The sequence below is a fragment of the Silene latifolia genome, chromosome X, assembly GCF_048544455.1.
Source record: "Silene latifolia isolate original U9 population chromosome X, ASM4854445v1, whole genome shotgun sequence".
NCBI classification, from domain to species: Eukaryota; Viridiplantae; Streptophyta; class Magnoliopsida; order Caryophyllales; family Caryophyllaceae; genus Silene; species Silene latifolia.
The window spans coordinates 90,251,313-90,275,488 of record NC_133537.1 but is presented as its reverse complement, the minus strand read 5'-3'; the positions used below and the strand labels follow the sequence as shown (position 1 = coordinate 90,275,488).

The 24,176-nt window shown below is 38.0% G+C and overlaps 1 protein-coding gene across 1 annotated transcript; it reads right to left on the bottom strand.

Moving 5' to 3' along the window:
• Positions 1 to 3,066: 3,066 nt before the first annotated feature.
• On the bottom strand, positions 3,067 to 3,798 carry LOC141617822 (uncharacterized). Its single transcript, XM_074434962.1, has 2 exons — positions 3,481 to 3,798; positions 3,067 to 3,414 (listed from the first exon to the last, which is right to left on the bottom strand). The coding sequence occupies exons 1-2, from the start codon at positions 3,796 to 3,798 to the stop codon at positions 3,067 to 3,069; spliced, it is 666 nt and encodes a 221-aa protein (XP_074291063.1).
• Between the last annotated feature and the right edge of the window lie 20,378 nt (positions 3,799 to 24,176).

The following is a 24,176-nucleotide window of genomic DNA, read 5'->3' as shown; positions in this document are numbered from 1 at the left end:
AGGTAACACCGTCATTATGTATCGCCATTCTTGAAGTAATCCGTCTTTTGGAACTCCGGAATGAATAAAATTACATAATAAATTACATAATTTCCTATTATACATTTGTAACTAAAATAAAATAAATCTATTAAATTACAAAACGGTGATACGAGATCACAATAAAAATTACAACCGAATCGATATTCCCATACATTTCGGGAAATACCAATTAAAATCTAAGGCCATACTAAGTAAAATTACATAATTCAAAATTACATAAATTAAAATTATGACAATCATAAAGGAAAAACAGCATTATAATATGTATGAACATGCTCAATTTTTATGCTAAATCGCCTTTTAATTAGCCAATATCGTATATTACTCGGTTTTTACGGATTTGCGTGATTTCAACATTTTATAATCACAAAAATGCATAAACTCATATTTATGCATAAGTTAATTACCCTAACCTCTTAGGACTCAAAATATAGTCTCCACTAGTAATTTGACCATAATTAACTTTTATTTACAAAATTGTTCATAATTGGACCAAAAATTACAAAAATAAGCTATTATACTTCAAATAAATCTAAAAATTTCAAATAAATTCAAAATTTGAAATTTAAATTCATGAACATTCTGGAAAAATTCCATGACACTCATAATGTTCAAAATTTTAGGTTAAAAATTTCGAAATTTTTCCGGAAAAACAATGTTGCGGTTTATCTTTTTTTAATAAAATAATCATAAAAACATGGAAAAAATTATTTTCATTAAATTTTCAATTTTAGATCTGAAAAAGACAATAAAATGCAACATTAGACGTTTTTCCTAAGTCATAGATTATGTTTTATTAATTTTCCACTAATAATGTCACTATTTATGCTATTTTTCTTCAAAAATTCATAAATCATGCAAAAAGACTTCTTTATAGCCAATTATTTTACACACATCTTGTAAAATTGCATGTGACAACATATTAATTTTCTATGACCAGATTCAAAATTTAACTCATATTAACCTATTTTTCACTTAAATCCGAATTTAATAATGAAAAATTCATTTTTCGAGCATAACAAGTCCAAAAATTATGAAACTTTACAGGTTATCTCAAAATAATATATGTGACAACATATCCAAAAACCAAGTGAAAATTCGAAGTATAGCTATTTTTAGACCAAAAATGACATTTTTACTCATAAAATCACATTTAAATGCCATTATTGTAAAATATGAACAATAAAAATCCGAAAAATTAACCAAAATATCCTAAAACATTTTAGGACCAGAAATATTAACATGCATGGTTTAATTTCGTGATATATCATAATAACACAAATTTTACAAGTTTTATTCGTTATTCTTATAACTCGGAAAAACTTTTAACCGATTTGCATGCAAACAACCGTGGCTCTGATACCAATTGAAGGAAATGTAGATTCATATACATTTTAACATACTCATATATGTCTAAAATAATTTGTCATAAAATTAAAACGGATTTTATGCATGCAAACAATAATATAAAAGGAGGAGAAATCATGTCCTTACATTGTAGATTTCGGCTATTAGGGCACAAGAGAGATCACCTTTCTCTTCTTGTTCTTGAGCTTTTCCTTTATGGATGAACAAGATCTAAGTACAAGATCTCTCCCCAAGCTTTATACCCAAGGCTTAACACTTAATCTAATTAATATTATAAGTACTAGTATAATATTAATGTAGTGAAAATTGAACCAAAATTATTTTGGTTTTAAGCTCCTAAAACCGTGTAGAGGAGAAGGAATTTTGGGAGTATTTTATCTCTCTAAAACTCTCTTATTTTAGATAAGTTGTTGAATGAATGAATAATCACCTTACATTATAGTCTAAGAGGCAAATTAAAGGGAAAAACAATTAGTTTTTCCCTCTTAAAAAACCGGACCAAGGGTGAGTGGGAGGGGAGCCAATGCATGCATACATTTGTCTTCACAATGTTTAGTAGGCTTGCATGGCTACTAAAGCATGTAATGATTGTGTTTACCACTTAATAAAACAACCACAATATTAGCTTAAACCTCCTCTTATTTTCGGCACATATGTTAATATGGTATCCATATTATTTTTGTCAATTGTCAATATGTCACATGTCATATGTGATATAAATTTGTTATGTATTTTTAACATATTAAAAATCAACGTATTAATAAAAATACGTCACATACAAAAATCGACTTAGTAATATCATAATTACTTGTGCCAAAATATTTTACCAATTTATAAATCACAACAGATTGTATTTATAATAAATCATTCAATTCCGATTGTTTCTTTAAACAATAATTTCATCCGAGTAATGATACAATTCAATTACTCAGACCGTATCTCATTTAATCACATTTCAATTTGATACGTAAATTTTACTTCCAAAATCGTCCGTCAATTTTCAAGTAATTTAATTAACTCGCAACATTATACGATTAATTAAATAATCAATTAAGAGTATTGCCCATTAGGTATGACCTAGGGGGTCAACGATCACCACCGTCACACGACGGAATGTCAAACTCTAGTCGACCAATCATTACCGATATATGTTGACCAGTTGACAGTAACAATATTACTTCCCAATTGTATTCTTAAAATGAGATTTAATAATGATATTTAAATCATGTGATCGCACTATTGCTGAGGACACATTTCCCAACAATGAAGGGCCATGGCAAAATGATTGGGTGTAAGGGTTCTGCTGGCTGATGTATCATAGGTGTTGATCTTTGACAAGCGTCAGATTTTTTCACGTACTCTACTACATCTGCACGCATTGTGGGCCAGAAGTAGCCTTGTATAAGAGCTTTATTTGGCAGACTCTTACCCCCTGCATGGTTTCTGCATTCGCAACTGTGCATGGCATGCAATACAGTCTGTGCCTCTGTTTTGTCCAGGCACCTCAAGTAGGGTCTAGCTAGCGACTTCCTGAAAAGCACATTATCAACTAGCACAAATCTAGAAGCTTTAATTTTAAAACCTTTAACCTCACTTTGGTCGGCTGACAGCTTATCCTCTATCAGCCACTCTAGGTAGGGTTTGCGCCAATCAGGGTCAGCTTGTTGTTTGTCTGTGTTCACCAATAACCCTGTCCCATTTATCTGCTCGGTATCTTGCTGTTTCGCCAGCTTGCCCCCTATCTGCCTCCATTAATTTTTGTATTGCTGATTCTATCACGTGCACGATTAGTATGTTGAACAACTCTGTTGGTTTAAATGTTGCCCCCAAGGTTGATAATGCGTTAGCCTCCACGTTATGGTCCCTGGGAATTTGAACAATTTTGAAGGCCTTGAATTTCTGTTTCAAGCCGTTGGCTACTTTGAGGTAGGCTATCATCTTGGAATCCCTAGCTGCATAAGAGTCACTCACATGATTAACTATATGTAGAGAGTCGCTGTATACCTGCAGACACCCGACCTTTAAATCTAAAGTCAGTTGTAGCCCTACTATGAGGGCCTCATACTATACCTCATTTGTTGCTTTGAGTTCGCAGCGGACTGCCTGCACTATCAGGTCCCCTTGGGGGGACCGTAACACACTACCAACTCCTGCTCCCTTCTGGTTTAAGGCTCTATCCATTTCCATCGTCCAGGCTTCGCCTTCCCTACTTTCTTCCAAGCTCAGAATCTCTTTCTCAACCATATTTTGGATAGTTGGGCTGAAGTCCGACATAAAGTCAGCCAACGCCTGCGACTTTATTGCAGTTTGTGGTTCATATTGAATGTCATATCCATGAAGGTGCATATACCATTTTGACATGCATCCTGACAACTCAGGCTTCCTCATTATTGATTTTAGGGGATAGTTAGTCACAACATGTATAATATGGGACTCAAAATAGGGGTGTAGCTTATATAAGATATAGTGATAAGTGTCAGTACCAATTTTTCGAGAGATGTGTACCTGGTCTCTGCAGGTAGCAAAGACTTGCTTACGTAGTAAACATGTTGCTGAACCTTGTCCTGCTCCCTGACTAGAACTGCACTGACTGCTACTTCTGTGACCGATAGGTATAAGAATAAAGGTTCTCTCTACTCTAGTTTTGATAATAGTGGTGGGGAATTGAGATAGCATTTCAGCTCTCTGAATGCTTTCTTGTGCTCTTCAGTCCACTCAAATTTCTGGGTCTTCCTACGAATATCACAGAACAGCCTGCACCTGCCTGAAGATCTGGAGATGAATCTGCTTAAAACTGCTACCTTTCCCGCCAGCCGTTGGACGTCTTTGGGCTTTTCTGGTGACGCCAGTTGGAGTACTACTTTTTTCTATTCTATGCCGGCTTATATTTCCCTCTGTGTCACTATGTACCCCAAGAACTTTCCTGATGACACCCCGAAGGTACACTTGGATGGGTTTAGCTTCATCTTGTACTCCCTTAAGGTGTCAAAGGTATCTGCCAGGTGCTCCATGTGCTTGTCAGTTTTCTTTGACTTTACCACCATGTCATCAATATACACCTCCATTGTCTTCCTTATTTGCTCTTTTAACATCTTGTTTACCATCCTCTGGTAGTGTTTTGTTAATTTTCTACCGAATTAGGTTAAGAGAGGTCAATGCGGTCTTACTCGTTCTATGTTGTTCGGATGTTCATATTTAATGCAAAGTAAAGGAATTAAATATGTAAATAAAGGTTGACACGTGAGATTTGGTGAAGCGGAAAACCCAATGTGGGAAACGACCGCGGTAAGGGATGGTACCCTTCCAAGGATTGCACTAGCTTGTTAATATGAGAATGAGTACAATGGAGACAGAATGTAAATCTAGCTAGCATAATATGGCGCGTGTATGCGTGAGTTCTTGAATGCCCTTCTCCTTTGCTTCCGTTGGCTATTTATAGGGTAAGAACCCTAGGCATGCCCTACCTTGTTTATGGTAAGGAATATTAGCCCTATCAAAACTCTTTCCATAAACGGATCCTCTTCCTCCATTCTCCCTAATCTCCCTGAAATCTCCCTGAAATCTCCCTGAAATCTCCCTGAAAACTTCACAACGCATGGATTCCTCTTGCCCTTGGGCCTTTTGTGATTGATCCACTTCCACGGCCCAACTCTTCATACGGAATCAAATGGGCTTTACTTCTTACTAGGCTAAAGTGCAGATTTTAGTCCAAACAGTTTGCCCCTAATTCCTTGCGAGATACGTCTCGAGGCGTCGAATAAGGAATTACGTACATTTTTTTTAAAAAGTCCCGCGCCGTCTTTCACACAACTTCCCAAGCACTTATCATTACCCCTCCCTCTTCTCCTCATTTCTCGTGCCCCCTTCTCTCTCTCCTCCTTTATAATCTCAACTCCCCTCTTTATTTCATTAACTCAAAAATTAAAACCTCTCACCTTCTCAAAACCCTTCTTCTTCCTTCTGACCTCTCGCCGGATTTCGTCCCTCTCGCCGCCGTTCTTCCCAGGTACTTCCTTCTTGCAATCTCTCTTCGATCCTTTCTTTTTTCTTTCCTCCGACCATGGGTAAAACCCGTCACGCCACCTCGACCTCTGACCCAGCTGACCAAAACCCGAATACCGTCTTTCCTTCTCGTAATCTCTTCGTCCACCCCCCATGACTGTAACTCTTCTCTGACTACTGCCACATCCCTCTGATTAAGGTATTGCTTGGTCTTGGCGACGGGGTTGATATTTCTATCCCGGAGCCGGGCCAAAAGGCGGACGCCATCCGGCCGGGATAGGTCTGCTTTTACCTTTATCCGTTTAGGTACGGTCTTCGCTTCCCCTTTCCCAAACTTATGCAAGACTTTCTCCGGACCAACAGCTTTGCCATGGCACAAATTTCTGCCACCATCTGGAGGGTACTCCTCTATTCCCTGTCTTCTAGTCAGAACACCAGCAGCTCCATCTCTGGTCGGTCGCTTTCTTAGCTTAGATTTCGGTTACTTGTCGTTAGGAGTACCTAGACCAAAACAATATTTATAATCTTCACAAACAACTCTACTATTAGTAAAGAGGCAAGTAAAGGTCGGATCCCAAGGGACGGGTATTGATGTAGGATTTTCGATTGCAAGTAATGGTGTCTAAGGGTGTCACAATTTGGGTTGAGAAAAGAAGATCACTAAACTAAATAACAATAAAAGTAAACAAGCAAGATGATTAAAAAGAGGTGTAAACAATTGATTAAAAGCGCTAGGGTGTCATTGGTTTCATAGGGGATTCATGGGAATTGATCATACAAACATATTCTCAAATTATAAGCAAGCAATTATTATTATGATAGGATTGAGTTGGTTTATATCTTACAATCCTAGGAAGATTTGGGTCCCGGAGCCGAATCAATTAGATTGTACAACACCTACAAGTCGACTTAATCCTCCCTACTCAACTATATGCATGGTCTAATGAGACTCGAGTTGGTTTATGTCTTACAAGTTTCATTGAAAAGGTAAGTGATGGGTAAAAAATGCAAGGATTCAGACGCTCGCATTTCATCAAACATAACATCTGCATAAGTTGCGATCACAACAAGCAAGCAAATAAATTATGTGAACATATTAGATTAAGCATGAATCATCCCCCATGTTGGTTTCCCCTAATTCCCCATTAACCCTAGTTAAGAGAACTACTCACTTATGATGAAGTTTAACATATTAACAAGGTTATCAATCATATCAACAAAGCAAAACATGATGAATAAGTAAAGATGATTAACAATAATTAAAAAGGGATTAAGAGAATTATATCTAATGATGATTCCAAAATAATAAGCAAAGAATAATAGAAGTACTTGATGAATGATTGGAAGGTTGTCAATCCTCCAAATAAACCCATATAATCTTTAATTACCCAAAATAAAGGATGAACAATAGAGAAATTAAGGAAATGAGATTTGTATTAATACTTGATTAAAAGTTGATTACAAGATTAAAGAGAGATTAGAATAATATAGACTACACTAAAGATTGATAAGAAGAACATGCTAATCTAATTAGTATAATGGGGTATTTATAATGGGCATTAGGTGCACAAATTAGGGTTACTAAGGGCTTAAATGACGATTAAGTCCTTAAGAAAATGTGAGGAAATGCTCCTCTCGAAGAAAGATGCGAGTCTCCTTTTGCTGGTCTTTCGAAAATATGCGCATCCCGAGTAAAACATGAAGAAGCCGGGCTGCACTGGAGAACAATCCGAGCGTCCAAAAGGTCGGGACGAGCGGATTGTGCAGGCGGTGGACGAGCGGCTTGGTGGGTGGGATGCTCGGATTGTGGAGCTTGGACGAGCGGCCAGGCAAGTGGGACGCTCGGATGGTGGCTCTTGGACGAGCGTCCCGATGCTGGGACGAGCGAATTCCAGTCCAGTGAGTTTTTTCTTCTTTCCTTCTTTTCTTCTTCCAACAATCCTCCGGGATCTTGTCGGAGATGCAAGGATCTTCTTCATCATTGCCCATCTACTTCATTATTTACAAAAGGCCTTCTAGTCTTGTCTTTACTTTGATGCTTGGTCATTAGATTCGATCAATTTAGCTCTATTTTGCCATGAAAATTCAAGGTTTGCGCTCCTCTCCTACCAAGGGAACAAAACCTCAAAGAATATGCAAAACAAAGGACTAAAGATAGTAAATGACCTAAATATGCATTAAAAAGCATAGGAACGAGGCTAATCCGGGGACTAAATATGCTCAAATATTGGTCACATCAAATATCCCCAAACCGAACCTTTGCTCGTCCCAAGTAAAGAGGTGACAAAACTAGGACCCTTATTTAAACTAACCTACTAATATAGCCGATATGAGACAATTAGCGGGTCTCACTCCGCCCCTTCAACTCACAACAAGACAACCATGAGGTAGGATGCCTTCTTGCAAGGCAAGGTGGGTCTTGCCAAAATGGCGACACATCTAATCATTAAAGCACACAAAGTCAAGTAATGGATGCATCTACAAAAGGAATATCCACTTTCCTCATCTAAGTGGCGGAAATTATCTAAAGGAGAAGCGATTCAAGGGTACACACTCCTTCATAGATATGGTTTCTTCAAACTACTAAGCCTAGAAGGATACCAATAAATCACCTCCAAGTTGTGTCAAACTAGGGTACCTTTGTCCTCAATCGTTAAATGCTTTTGTCATGAATAGGCTCCCTATGGTATTACAAACACTGGAGGATCGCGGAATTCCCCCTCTTGCCTAGACAAGAAGAAGGGTCGTCCCCTCTTTACCATGCACAAAAATGGATATGATGGATAAAGGGATCAATAGGATTTGAGTTACATTTGGGAGTTTGCTTTTGTTGTTGTTTCCCGCCCCCCCCCCCCCCCCCCCACCAATTTCTTGTGGCATATAACATTTGAGAACACTTTATTTTTGCCATTTCTTTTGATGTTTGGTATTTAAATACTTGACAACTTTCTACTTTTTGCATTTTCTTTTGAACATTTTCAAAGTCACCCTAATTAGTAACGAGGGTGCCTTATATTTGAAGCATATGAGTTTTTATTTTTGTTACTCCTCTCTTCTTTTGATGCAATTTGCAAACTTTATGACTTTTCTTTTCATTTCTTGAACTCAAATTTTTGAACAATTTTTGTGCCCATTCCCTTTGATGACAAAAATGTGGTAGAACATGGATGATGGTTGCATGGTTTCAAGTGTCACCTTGGAATAAACGGTAGCCATGGAGTTATCACACCACAAGGTACTCTTGACTAGGCCTTAATCCATGGGTCAAAGGATACTAGCATGACACATCCTAGGGTGTTTTACAAGTATTCTAATAGGCAAAGTCTTAAGAATAAAAAGCATCTACTAGGGCCTATGTACACTTGTCAAGCTTCCCAAATAGACGGTTTCGCAAAATTTTTCCTAACATGCAAACTATATGCCATGATACAACTAACATTTATACAACCTAATGCATATGCTTCTACCAACTAGTATGCCAAATAATCTAAATGCAATCCTAAATTCATATTGTTTATAACGCATCAATCAAAATAAAGCCACATAGTCATTAACATAAAGAGGAAAAAGGAGATTGGAAAGATCATACCATGCGGTCTTCAATATCCTCATGTCTCGGATGTGGCGTAGTCGATCAATGTGAACAAGGATGAACAAACACGATATATACAAAACAATATATATTCAAGACTACACTACAAAGGGAAATGAACTTGTTTTTGGATTTTCTTCAATTTTTCAATTTTTTTGGTTTTTTCGAAATTTTTTTTGATTTTGTTTTTGGATTTTGTATAAAAGTCAAGTTAGAATTTCCCATCCCCACACTAGTATGGGCATTGTCCTCAATGGCCAATACGATATGAAATTATGCAATGAAAATGCATGATTTTTAAACTAAATGAAAACTACACTAAACTACACTACATGATGCATGTGTTTTTGTTATGGCGGAGAGCATAATTTAGATTAGCTCCCAATGCATATGCATGGACTTCCCCAAACCAAAATAGACATTATTTCTAATGTCAAGAATTTCGGGGGAGTTCATGCACATGGAATGCAATGCATGAAACTAAAAATTGTCATTTTGGATTTTTCAAGTCGGGAACAATAAAAATGAACACCTTAATGATGCCAAGGTGCTAGTCCTCCAATGTTGATAGGACTCCTCAAAATGATCAAGCTAAAATAAAAATAAGAGAAGTAGACTAACCATAAGGGAGGTGTAAGAATGTAGGAGCCTCCAAAAGTTTGCTAGTCCTCACCCATCGTATTATCATTATCATCATCTTCCTCGCTTGAGGCATCATCAACCTCCATAGATGTGGAATCATGTCCACTCTCACTTTCACTTCCTTGTTCTTCCTCACTTTCCTCTTCTTCTTGAACTTCTTCTTCTTCTCCTTCTTGGTCACCATTCTCATCAACAACCATTTCCTCTCCACCCGGTCTACCACCGCTAGAAGTGCTAGGAAAGAATACTTCTTTATCCGCCCAACGAGGCAAAGGAAAAGATGGATCAAGAAGTCCTTGCCTAGCTAGATGTAGGAGGGGCGGATATTGGGCCTTGTAAACATCAACTCTATCATTATAAGCTTGTTTATGCATTTCTCTCATGAGTAGAGTCAAGTAATCATTTCCCGCCTTGGCATCTTTGGGGTTGAACTCGTGGTACTCAAATGGGTAAGGTGGGGTGATAATGGAGGAGGAGGGCTCGGTAATTTCATCCCCTTGGTGTTGAATGATGTACTCGGTCTCTTCGGAGAGTGGGAGAAGGTAGTTCGGTCGGTGAACATTCAATCGACAAATTTTGCTAGGCAAAGTGAAGGATTTAGCTTCATTTCTCAACCACCCAAACTTGTTGTCAAGAGTGTCGTTCTTGACCCACTTAAACTTTAGAATCATGGTGGGAAAATCGATAAGATGACCACCTTTTACCGGTGCATAAGTGTTGTTCTTGTTGAAATCCCAGTTAAAATGCTTAGCCAAAAAGGTAACTAGTCCTCCATTGGCAATAAAGGCCGTGCCTTCTTTGCCACAATCAACATTAAGCCATCGATCAACCAAAAGTCGTAGAGAATTGTATGGCTTGGTAAATTCTCTCCCAATGTTTAAAGCCGACTCAAGAAGAATAAAATCGAGTTTGTTAAGATGATTTGTGCCATTTCTAGCTATCAAAGTATTCCCAATGACCTTATGCCATACTCTAATGCCCGGATGGTGGACTAAAAGAGCATGACAATCATGAAAACGTGTGAATTTTCTTCCGGAAATTGCCATCCAAAGAGGAGCGGGGTCATACTTGATAGGCATTTTTGTAAATTTTGCACTATCGCTAAGGCCAAATATCTTACCCAATTCGTCATAAGATAAGCATCTATCAATATTTTCAAGACCAAACTCAATGACGGTTCGAGTCTCCACCCTTGTGACTTTCAAAGAACTCAAAAATTCCAAGGTAAGGGAGGGGTATGTCAATTCTTGCATTGTAAACAATTTACTTAACCCCATAGACTCAAAAAAGGTCTTAGTTTGTTCAAGGACACCCAACTTTGACAATGCATCTTTACAAATAAACTTAGTAGGCATGATGGTTTTCTTAGCAAAGAGAATGAATTTCTCCCTATGGGAGTCATAAGTGAAAATTACCTCCGGATAGTCGGGTAATTGTTCAATGACCGGAGTTGAAGTAGTAGCTTCCATAGGGGGATTTTGTTCTTGAACCTCCAACCTTGCCTCATGGACTACTAATGCCTTTGATACTTGTTTTGCTTGAAGAGCTAATTGCCTTTTGGAAAGTGTCTTCTTTTGGGGTGCCTTGATTCCACCTTTTGTTCTTGCCATTCTCCTTTGCTTAATTTCACCAATGAAAGATTGAAATCTTGGATTTCTAGTAATGCTCAAATCGATTTAGGATGAATGAATGTTGCTTTGCATCCTAAAAATCGACTCAAAACTTGAAGATTTTGGTGTTTGAATCACTTGTTGCAAGAGGAGTGATTAATTTTTGTTGTGAGGAAGTTTGGATTTGGTTTGGTTGAATTTGGTTGAGGGAATTTGTTTTTGTTGATGGAGAGGATGAGGGTTTTTGGGTTTTGGGTAGTGTTTGTATTTTGAAGAAATGAAAATGAATGGGAGAGGAGGGTTTAAAAAGGACCCGTTAATTTTGAATCTGCAGAGGGAGATGAGCGGACCAGGGGTCGGGACGCTCGGATTCTTCAAAAAAATGGTTCAGAAAAAGACGCCACAGGACGAGCGGACCGTTGGAAAGACGAGCGGATTCTTTGAGCTGAGACGAGCGTCTTCTACTTAGGACGCTTGGATTCCTTTCCAGGGTGAAATCCCAGAATTTGGCAGCAAAAAGACGAGCGTCTTTCTTGATGGACGAGCGTCTAGACTGAGACGAGCGTCTTTCTGGATGGGACGCTCGGATTAACAGTTAGACCCAAATTTTAATTTCTGCAGCTTCACCAGACGAGCGTCTGATGGCTTGGACGCTCGGGTTTCTTTAGGACGAGCGGATTATCCCTTAGGCCGCTCAGATTCTTCCTTGACCTCACGGATTCAGGTCCATCCGTGGGTGCTTCGTAACCCGTGTCATTTCATTCTTCAATTCTTGTGTTCTTCATTGTAGGGGCACTATAAAGGCATGAATAGCCTAGGCAATTGTTATCCCGACACTAAGTCAAAGCACTACACATCAATAAATTCATAAGTCCCTTCCTCATTTCTCTCAAAATGATGAATATCTTGATCAAGGCACAAAAATGTAAATCCAAAAATGACAAAAAATGCAATAGAATAATTGAAATGCAAGTTAGGGAGTTAGAATATTTACAAATGGTGGTTTAGGGAGGACTCCACCAAACTCTCATCCAATGTGAGATGTTAGGGGGGCATGTTCAAGGTGTTGTTGATGTTACTCAACACCTTGAAGAAGTAGTCGAAAGCTCGCTCATTATCATGATAAAGATCCTCAATAGATCTTTGCACTTGTTGTTCTCCATGATGGTCTTGGGTCATAGCATTACCAATATAGGGATTGAATATCCCTTCAAACTCATCATCCCAAAGACCGCATACTTTGTCTACTTGCTCACTAATAGTTTGAAGGGATATTCAATCCCTATATTGGTAATGCTATGGCCCAAGACAACTCTCCTTCTTTCTTGTCTTGGCCAATGAGGCCTTTCTCCTCACTTGTCATGGGTGAGCTTTCCAAGCTCTCATTGTTGCAATTTCTTTGCTCTTTTGATGGGGCATCATCCACTTTCTTTCTCCATTGAAATTCAAACTTCTTCCTTTCATCCTTCCGTCTATAGTGATCAACCATAAAACATGGTTCATGCAATCGGGGAGCTCTCATGGTCTTGTCAAGATTGAAAGTAATGGTTTTATCTCCCACTTCAAGGGTGAGCTCTCCATGCTTCACATCAATCACCGCTCCCGCGGTGTATACGAAAGGTCTTCCTAAGATAATAGGAATGTTGGAGTCTTCTTCCATGTCAACAATAACGAAATCCACCGGGATGAAGAATTTTCCAATTCTCACGAGAACATCTTCCCATACCCCTAAAGGTGTCTTTGTTGATCTATCCGCCATTTGAAGCGTGATGTTGGTGCATTTGAGTTCTCCCATTCCTAGCCTCTTGCTAACCGAATATGGTATGACACTAACACTTGCCCCAAGGTCATATAAAGCTTGGTTGATTGTAGTGTCACCAATAGTGCATGGAATGGAGATGCTTCCCGGATCATTGAGCTTTGGAGGTGAACTCCCTTGAAGGATGTGATGTGACCATAATTAGAGCATATTTAGTCCCCGAATTAGCCTTATTCCCATGCTTTTTAGTGCATATTTGGGTCATTTATTGTCTTTAGTTCTTTGTTTTGCATATTCTTTGAGGTTTTGATCCCTTGGTAGGAAAGGAGTGCAAACCTTGCATTTTCATGGCAAAAATGAGACTAAATTGATTGAATTCAATGACCAAGCATCAAGGAGAGACAAGATTAGAAGGCCTTTGTACATACTATAGTAGATGGCCAATGATGAGGAAAGATCCTTGCATCCCCGAGGAAATCCCCAAGGATTTTATGAAGAAAAGGGAAGAAAAGAAGAAGAAACATGACTGCCTAACAATCCGTGCATCTTCCCCTGAAGCGCCCATCCACAACCCACAATCCGTGCGTCTTCACCACTAAGACGCCCGGGCAAAATCTCTAGAAGACGCTCGTCTTCACTCCCAAGACGCCCCGGCAGAAACCACCAAATCCGCCCGTCCCGTGCTAAAGACGCCCGGATTCCCAGGCAGACCCATTTCGTCTTCTTCAAGCTTCAAGGAAGGATGCACATCTTTTTCTAGAGACCGGAGTCTCCCTAGAGACCGGAGTCTTTCCAAAAAGACCGGCGTTTCCTCAACAAGGGACTTAATCGTCATTTAAGCCCTTAGTTATCCCTAATTCATACACCTAATCCCCACTATAAATACCCCATTAGTCTAATTAGAAGAGCATGTTCTTCTTAGCAATCTTTAGTGTAGTTAATATCAATCAAATCTCTCTTTAATCTTGTAATCAACATTTATCCAATATTTAATCAAGTTTTAATACAAATTTTATTTCTTTAATCTCTCTCTTGTTCATCCTTTATTTTGGGTAATTGAAGATTATTTGGGTTATTATTGGGAGATTGACAACCTTCCAATCAAGCATCAAGTATTTCTTTTAATCTTTGCTTTATTATTGGAATCATTAGTAGGTATAATTCTCTTAATCCCTCTTTAATTATTGTTAATCACTTTCATTTATTCATCATGTTTCACTTTGTTGGTATGATTGACAACCTTGCTGGCATGTTCAACATGATAATGAGTGAGTAGTTTCCTTAGCTAGGGTTAATGGGTAATTAGGGGAAACCAACATGGGGAATGATTCATGCTTAAATTAATATGCTTTCATAGTTTATTTGCTTGCTTGTTGTGATCTCAACTTATGCACATGTTATGTTTGGTGAAATGCGAGCCTATGAATCATTGCATTTTTTACCCATCACCTATCTTTTCAATGAGATTTGTAAGACATAAACCAACTCAAGTCTCAATAGACCATGCATGTTGTTGAGTAGGGAAGACTAAGTCGACTTGTAGGTGTTGTACAATCTAATCGATTCGGCTCCGGGACCCAAACTTTTCTAGGATTGTAAGATATAAACCAACTCGATCCATCACAACAATAATTGCTTGGTTATAACTTGAGAATATGTTTGTATGATCAATTCCCATGAATCCCCTATGAACCCATGACACCCTAGTGCCTTTTATCAATTGTTTACATCCCTTTTAATTCATCTTGCTTGTTTACTTTCATTGCTATTTAGTTTAGTGATCTTCTACATCAAACCCCTATTGTGACACCCCTTAAGACACCACTAGTTGCAATAGAAATCTCATCTCAATTCTCGTCCCTTGGGATCCGACCTTTACTTGCCTCTTTACTAATTGTAGAGTTTTTTGTGAAGTTATAAATTTTGTTTTGGTTTAGGTGCTCCTAACGACAAGTAACCGAAAAATATAGGCACGACCAAAAATGGTACTTAATAATAAACTTGAACAATGATTAAGGAAAGATTAATGTGTAATTTGTGGAAAGATTAAAGAGTAATCTATTCTAATCTACTCCTAATCTAATCTGAAGAAGGATTGAATTAACCTAATGAAAACTTGATATTGAGTGAGTAGTCTCTTAGCTAGGATTAATGGGTAATTAGGGAAACCAACATGAGGATTGATTCATGCTTAATCTAATATGTTCACATGATTAATTTGCTTGCTTGTTGTGATTTCAACTTATGCACATGTTATGTTTGATGAAATGCTAAGCCTATGAATCCTTGCATTTACAACCATCCACTACTACAGATACAGGCTATAACAACGGGTAAAAACCGTTGTAAAAACAAAAAGCGGACGTTGTTAAAGCGGCCGTTGTAGAAGGTATTTACAACGGTTTGGTTATTTAATGAAACCGTTGTCGAAAGTATTCACCACGGTTAAAAGCCGTTGTTGTTGGGTTTTCTCCGTTGTGGAAAGTGTTTCAAAAATTTGGAGGGAGTAATATAACAACGGTTGTCATATGTATAACCGTTGTTGTAACTTTCCCTCCAAAATTGTGAAGTCTTTTGACAACGGGTTTATGCTACATACCCGTTGTTGAAATTGTTAGTAACAACGGTTCTTAGTTTAAAACCCGTTGTTGTAACTTTACCTCCAAAATTGTGAAGACTTTTAACAACGGTTCTTCGTTTAAAACCTGTTGTTGAATATTATGCGCGGTATTTGGGAAAGTCATTCAGAACGGTGTTATTTTTATTAACCGTTGTGAAAGGTATTCACAACGATTTTTTTTAGTAACCGTTTTTATTACGAACTCCTAATGTTTTGAAAAATTAAATTTGTTTCATGCCATTCAAAACCTCGCATATATCAAGAAAGACCATATACCAAAGACTAGCATAAATCACAGCTGGGTTCATCAGAACTCAATAGATTCAATTCAACCACAACAGCGGCAGCATCATATATATATATATACTTACAAGGAGTTGAATTTACATGAACTAATCATTCCCTAACTTCAACAAAAAATTTACTAATAAGTTGATCTAAACTCTGAGTATCATGCATTTCTATTTTCTAAGACGTATTTTCCCAACATGTCCCTTACCTCGTCTATATCTATACTTGAGTACTCCTCAATCTGTTGTGACGGGTTGATTACATACTGCGGCAACAACAAAGAGAAGACATTATTGTAAAAACATCAATTACTGCATAGCAACATCATGGTATATATAGCAGCAAGCAAGACAACATTAGCTCTAATTTTAAAAAAGTAATAAACACATTATTAAATTACTAACCTTTTCTGGAATAATGATATATCTTCGCCTAATAATCTCCAACATGAACCGACAAACGTAGTATCCACATTGTATGCTATCTGGCTGGCGAGGGGCCTATTATTACATAAAACCAAACAGACGAGAGAAGGCTCACATCAGAATCTTGAACTTTAGTTATTGTATTAGTATTAAACACAGATTTTTGCACTTAATGTTATTGTATTTAAGCACGTACCCCTGTTATCGTAATAAAATCAGGGCCAACATCAGAATCTTTCGTGGGTTGATCCTGCTCGTTTGCTCTTCTCTTCTCAAAGGCCCTTTTTTTAAAAAATAAAAAAGGAGGCAGAAACTCATTTTTTTAGGGGCAAAAATGAGCTTTTTTTTATAAATAAAAATTGAAACTTAATGTTATTATAAATAAATCAGTATTATAAACTTACTTATTAATCAAGCGCTTAAAAGTCTCGCTTGGTGGATGATGTATAGAGTCCAACCGAATACTTTTTCCTTGTCGGCATGATGGTCTAGCCCCCAATGAGTCCTACATCAAGAGACATCATCATTATTAACAAGTACATATATTAGTTATGAAAATGCAATTGTAGGGGAAACGTAATATTAATTTGTTTATTACCCTTTTTCATTATAAGCGCCAAAAATCGCTTCTTGGTTGTCGCCAATTCTTTGAGCAATATAATCTACCCGTTCTTCGAACGAGAAATCCGGAATAAATAAAGATAAAACATAGGGGCACAGAATCCGTATTGATCGGATGGAATATTATTCTCGGGATCACTCTCAATTTCAATATCCTACATTATTACGGTATTAATTCCGGTATTTAAAACACTATCTAGTAGTCAGAACGAATATTAGAATATGAAATTATTTATTAAGAAACTTACTTCATCCAAACAAATAGGTGTTGGACATCAATCGGTCTAGGCCAAATGGCCAAATGGCTAGCATATCCCATAATAGAAGTGCTTGGCGCTCAACCCCTAGAATATCCTCCTCGAGCGGAATAACTATCAATTGCTCGGTGGCTATGCGACGGCCACCTCCTCATGCGCTTCCTCATCGTCACCGTTCTTACTTTTTGTATGTAATCCTTCCCGAGAATATTGTGAGTCGTTTAAACTCCTAACTTCTTTGGTCAGGGAAAGAATGAGTCTTTGATTTTGTGCCACTACCACCAGCCTACACATGTAGTAGATAATTAAAATAATAAAAAATCCAAAGGTAACATATCCTAGTTGGAGTAGTAAAAATAAAAGCGTACTTAATTAAATACCTCGTCAACCTGCTCTTTCAATGATGAGGTAGTAGTAGCAGTAAGACTGGGACTTAGGCTTATCAGTCTTTTTGTCCCCTACACAAAATTACCATGCTTTTTATAAATACAGACAAAATATAAATAAAGGGAGCGAGGTTTTTAAAAAATGGAGAAGTTAATTAAATACCTCATCAAGTTGTTGTCTCGACGAGGTCGTTGGCATGTCTGTGGACTTAGGCTTATCCGCCAAAGCCGGCTTTTTTGTTCCCTACAAAAAAAAAATAACATATAAATTTAACATATAAAAACATTCAACAATTAAAAATTTAACATATATATAAAGGTATTTCTCTAACCCCAATCAAGCTTTTCCGCCGCTTAGGCGGAGACGGCCGAGCCAAGTAGATGTGAGTTTCAGGCAATTGGATGAAACTTCCAACCGCATCTCCCGTAATGGTAATGTCGTCACGAATCGGGACAGCGGTTGAAAGTCTTCATGGCCTGGAAAGACTGTAGTTATCTCTACTTTGGTATGATTCGCAAAAGTTTTTCGCCATGAACTACGCTTTCCGCTAGCTGATTTGGTGTGTATTTCTACGAGACCCCGGCCAACACGCACATGTGGCTTTTCGGTTTAGGGTCGGCAAGAATAACGGCCTCTTGTTTACGGCCTGAAGAATATACACATACATTATTATATCCCAAAATTTAATAGAATTCAAATAAATTTAACTAATTAAACACTTCATGCATACCTTACTGAAAACAGGAAACTGACTTGAAGGAGATGTATGCTGTTTTCCATCAGTCATCTTCTCAAGTTGCATCTCCTTTTCAGACCCATTATTTACCTAATAAAATTAACCAATGACACCAAGTCAGAAGTTATAGCATTAGAGCTGGCAGGGAACACACCCCCTGATCTTACCCAAAAAGAAAAGAAAAGAAAAATAAGGAAGTATTAGGTACCTGACCAGCTTTAGTTGTTACAACTTCAGAAGCATTATTAGGTACCTGATCTTTCTGAATCTCGTTGACCGATACTTCCTTCTCATGTATTGCCAAGGTAGTAGCGGCCTCTTGACCAATCTGTTGTACCTTATTATTACCCCCTTTAGAAATGTCATCCTCCATCATCTTCACTTCTTCTTCGGAAAGCTTGCCTCCAGCATTCAGCTTTAGTAGTACGGATGCCATTAATCAAGTGCGTGCAAGACTGTAATGTGTCAGCAATTTTTATCCCAACAATAACATGTGAATTGAACTTAAATGAAAATAATAGAATAAATGTTACCATGTCAGCCTTCTCAGACTTAGTCTTCCTTTTCTTCTTTATCGGGGCAGTTGTCCCATAATATTTCGTTACTCCAACCTGTAACGGGACGCCCCTCAAACGACCTGGATGTTCGGGTCGGCCGATCGCTCTAGAAAGAACGTCATTACGACCACTGGGAGTGAATTTCCCTTCTTCTACCTCTTTCAATACGTTGTCCTATAATATATTAAATAAACTTCAAATTATATTTGTGAATTAAATAATAAAGTTAGTAATGAACTCGTCTTAATAAAATAATGCTTACTATGTTGGCCAACACTTCCTCATCATATTTGTCACGCGACCGGGATCCTTTAGGCGTGTGCCCTTCTTTATAAGTTACATGCCGATCCACCTCTTTCACTCCCTTTGCCACCTACACATTAACATGGTAACATTTATACACGTAAATGTGTATCAATGCAAGTCCAAGTGTGATTAAAAAAATAAAGTCTCACAGGACGGGGAATAATGCATGCTACTTACGAGGTTCTCTTCTATCTTTCTCAGAATCCTCGAGAACCATACCATTTCCCCTTCTTGCATGAAATGTTAGCACGATTTCTTATGCTAACGGCCTTCAAATAATTATATAAAAGCGCAAGTAGATGAGATAATAAAAAGATTATATAAAGGACTCATTAATTAAAAAATTGATAGGTAAATCGTTAAAAGGCGAGGATATTTAACCCGAAACTTCTCGTAGTTCTCATCTTTTTGAAAAGATCCCATTGTTCTGACGATGGTGGGACACTTGTTTTCCGGTGGGCTCTTACGCATCTCCCCCGTTGCCTTGTCCACATACAACCAATCCCTAGCAACGTCACACCTTCACTGCCTGTGGACATCCGCTGCCTTATGCATTAAATACTTATCATGGCTTTCATCGGATATAATAAAGCCTTCCTTTACACGAGCCAAGTATAACTCCGCCAATTTTGGATTCAAAGTTCTAACATCATCTAAATGGATAGGCACAAACTGTCTTGTGCAAGTACCAATCCAATCGGAGAAAAAACCCGCATTTGGACCAAAGAGGGAAACCCATCTCACTCCATGTTATTTCCAACGGCTGTTTAGCGGCTATAGCTGCAAGGACTTTCTTGCACTTCGCAGCACCCCTCTCACCAGGCTTATTATCCTCAGGCTTATTATTCTTTTGACTTCTTTTACGTTTTTCACCCATGATAATCCTAAAACCCAAATATGAATGATATAGGAAATGAACAACTTAACAACGTACATGCAGAGTATTATCTAAAACCCTAAATCCTAATAGGAATGAAAATTTAAAACAACAGATTGAGCTTCTAAAATCCTAAACCCTAATAAGAGGAGTGAAGTAGATGATGCGGGATGATAAAGATAACAAAGAAGACGAAAAACAAACAGATGCATGAAAAAGAAAAAAGATGATCGTCTTAAAACCCTAATGACGAAACACAAAATTAAAGTGGACATACCTGATGATGATGATGATAAAGAGAACGAGCAGGATGATAAGGGAAGGCAACGGAATCTGGGCGTCGGAAATTGGGCGACGGCCGGCAACGAGAATGTAGAAAGCGAGGAGGAGAGAAGAATTAACTCAGGATACCAACGGTTGAACTAACGTTGTGTGTGTTTGTGTATGGTATGCTGTATGGGTTTGTAAATTAGTTTTTTATTAAGACAAACTATTAACAACGGGTGCTCAAAGAAGAACCGTTGTTATATGTTAATAACAACGGGTCAATAAAAGTCAACCGTTGTCAAAACTTTATTACAACGGTTAAAATATACCCGTTGTAATATATTTTCACCAAATTTGCGCCAAAATGAAATATGTCAAAAAAATCATTGACAACGGGTAGAGGTACTACACCCGTTGTTGAAAGTATTAACAACGGGTAATTTAAATATAACCGTTGTTATTGTTGAACCTTGTTTTTTTTTAAAATTACTGTAATTCCATTACAGGTCCAAACTCAGTAACAATACATACTGTAATGTGAAGAAGTACCATATCTTTGCAACATTATTCAAAGAATTTCAACACCAAAGATCCACATCTAATAATAAGATCAAGAAAATAAGACAACACCAAAGATGCATGCATACTGCATATCTAAGCTACAGGATTTACCATGCCAAGCAAATTTGGGAATTTTTATTTAACAATATAATGACCATTATTGATTTACCAATAAATTAAACCATCAAATTATTGGTCTGAAAATGACTCAAAATGTTGGTCGTCCATATCACCGTGTCCGATGAACTATCTCAGGATCGGGGGCGTTTCTTGGATGTCATAGTTTCTTCGTTAACCCAAATACCTTCACCATGGTCATCACGCATATAGATGCGTTCAGTGTCCTCATGATCAGTGTCAACATCGTCGAAATAAGATACAGTGGTAGACTGATCCATTCCCTCAAAAACGACATCCTGATCATCATCACCATTATCGGATGGACTACTCCTTCTACTTCTTATAGACAGTACAACATACCACTTCTTATCCATAGGATCGGTGACATAGAACACTTGTTTAGCTTGGGATGCCATTATGAAAGGATCATCCTTATTATTGCCAACCTTACCCAGATTGACCAACGTAAATCCCATCTTATCCTTTCGGACACAATGGATGTTGTTATCAACCCAGTTACATCGAAACAAAGGCATTGTGAAATCAATGTAATCTAGTACCAATATTTCTTGAATAACACCATAATAAAGGCATTTTCCCCAAATAGGCTTTTTATCTTTTAAAGTAGCAAAGTGCATTGCCTCAAATTCAGAACTCACACCACTATTTTGCATTGTGCTCAACTCATCTTGCTCGCGGGTGTAAAAAGTATATCCATTAATGGCAAAATCATTGTAAAAAGGTGACCCTGGCATTTGGACCTAAACCAAGACGTAGTAACCTAGGAGAGATGTCATCACCAGTTTGATCAGTACACTCTAAGAAAATATTCCTAAACCACTCTGCAAACGTCTTCGTATGCTCGTTCGCAATCCACTTCTCGGTCTTGTTTGGGTGATCGTATTTGAGCTCATCTTTGTGTTGTTGAATATAAGGTTGCACCTCATCTTCGTTGTTTAGCACATACGTGTGTGCTAAATGCAACATTTCACGTGTCACAATTTTTTCAACCCGGCCCCTAATACCTTTTCCGGTCATTCAGTCACTATGACGATTCTTAGAAACGCCAATCAACTCCTCAGGGGAGAGATGAGCGTAACAATATGAAAGAGCTTCGTCTAAAATAGCGCGTTCAACAATACAACCTTCCGGACGATACCGATTAGATGTATAGTCCTTGTAGACTTTCATCAATCTTTCGAAAGGATACTGGTATCTCAAGTACACGGGCCCAAGGTACAAAATCTCCCTAACCAAGTGAATGGTCAGATGAATCATGATAGTGAAGAAAGAGGGTGGAAAATACATTTCCAACTGACAAAGAGAGGTTACAATGAGGTCCTACAATGAATCCGCGTCATCAGGATCGATGACTTTCTTGCATATGGACTGGAAGAAGAGACAGAATCTAGTTATAGCATATCTTACCTTTTCAGGTTAAATGGAACGAATAGCCACAGGTAGTAATTGTTGCATCAAAGTGTGACAATCATGTGACTTTAACCCGGTGAGTTTTAGGTCTTGCATCGACACTAGGCTTTTGATGTTCGACGAATAACCATGTGGTACTTTAATTCCATTCAAGCATGCACATAACTCTTTTTTCTCATTCCGTGAAAGGGTATAAGCTGCTGGCGGTAAAAATGTACGATTACCTCTCTTCTGTGGTGCCAACTCTAGCCTAATACCCATCATTTTCATATCTTCCCTAGCTGCGGCGTTATCCTTTGTTTTACCAGGAACATTCAGAAGGGTATTGATAATATTATCACAGACATTTTTCTCAATGTGCATGAAATCGAGGCAATGCCTGACCTCCAGGTCAGGCCAATATGGAAGTTTATCAAAAAATATGGATCTTTTCTTATACCCACGAGTAGACAATTTAGAGCCGCTCTTCTTCCCATAATCTATCTCAATATGCTTTACTTTCTGATAAACTTCATGCCCACTCAAAATTCTAGGAGATTGACGAAGTTCTTGTCTTCTATTGAATGCTTTCTGCATCTTGCGATAACAATGATCATGATACAAGAACCTCCTATTTCCCATATACACATACTTACGAGAAGACTTCAAGTATTCAGACTCGATATCCTCCCCACACAATGAACAAGCCTCTTTCCCATGAATTGTGTGCCCAGAAAGGTCGCCATAAGCCGTATAGTCAGTTATTGTACACAATAACATCGCTCTCAAATTGAATGTTTCGTTCTTATATGCATCAAATACTTCTATCCCACTATCCCACAACAATCGCAAATCATCTAGAAGAGGTTCCAAATATACATCTATGTCATTTCCAGGTTGTTTAGGGCCGGAAATTAACAACGACAACATCAAATACTTTCTTTTCATGCACACATATGGAGGTAAGTTATAAATAGCCAACACTACTGGCCAAGTACTATGTTGGCTACTCATGTTTCCGTGTGGGTTCATTCCATCAGTGGACAACGCTAGACGTAAGTTTCTAGGTTCATTGCCGAACTCGGGATACTTAGCGTCGAACGATTTCCATTGCTTACCATCTGCCGGGTGTCTTAGCTTTCCATCATTTATTCTTCCTGTTTCATGCCAAGTTAACATTTTTGCATCATCGGGATTCGCATAAATCCTTATGACTCTTGGTATCAATGGAAAATACCACAACACCTTAGCCGGGATCCCTTCCTTATCCTTATAACGCCACTCCAAACATTTAGGGCAATTGGTTAAGTTTTGAAATAATTTCCGATACAATATGCAATCATTTGGACATGCATGTATTTTCTCATATTTCATACCCACTCCTCTTATTAGTTTTTTCGCCTCATATGTCTTAACAGGTAGAACATTACCATCAGGAAGCAACTCCTTTATCAAGGCTAAAAAACTAGTGAAACACGTGTCACTCACCCCATTTGCCCCCTTGATATTATACAACTTCACCACAGCCGACATTTTTGTGAACTTACAACCAGGATACAGAGGTGCTTCAGACTCACACAACTTCTCGTACATGTTGTTAAGGTCATCCCAATTACTAGTGTCATCATCTACATCTTCAAAAGCAATGGACTCATCATCATTCTCTTCATTATCTATAGACCCAACATTCAACTTCTCTACTTCCAACTCTTCCAACTCAAAAACT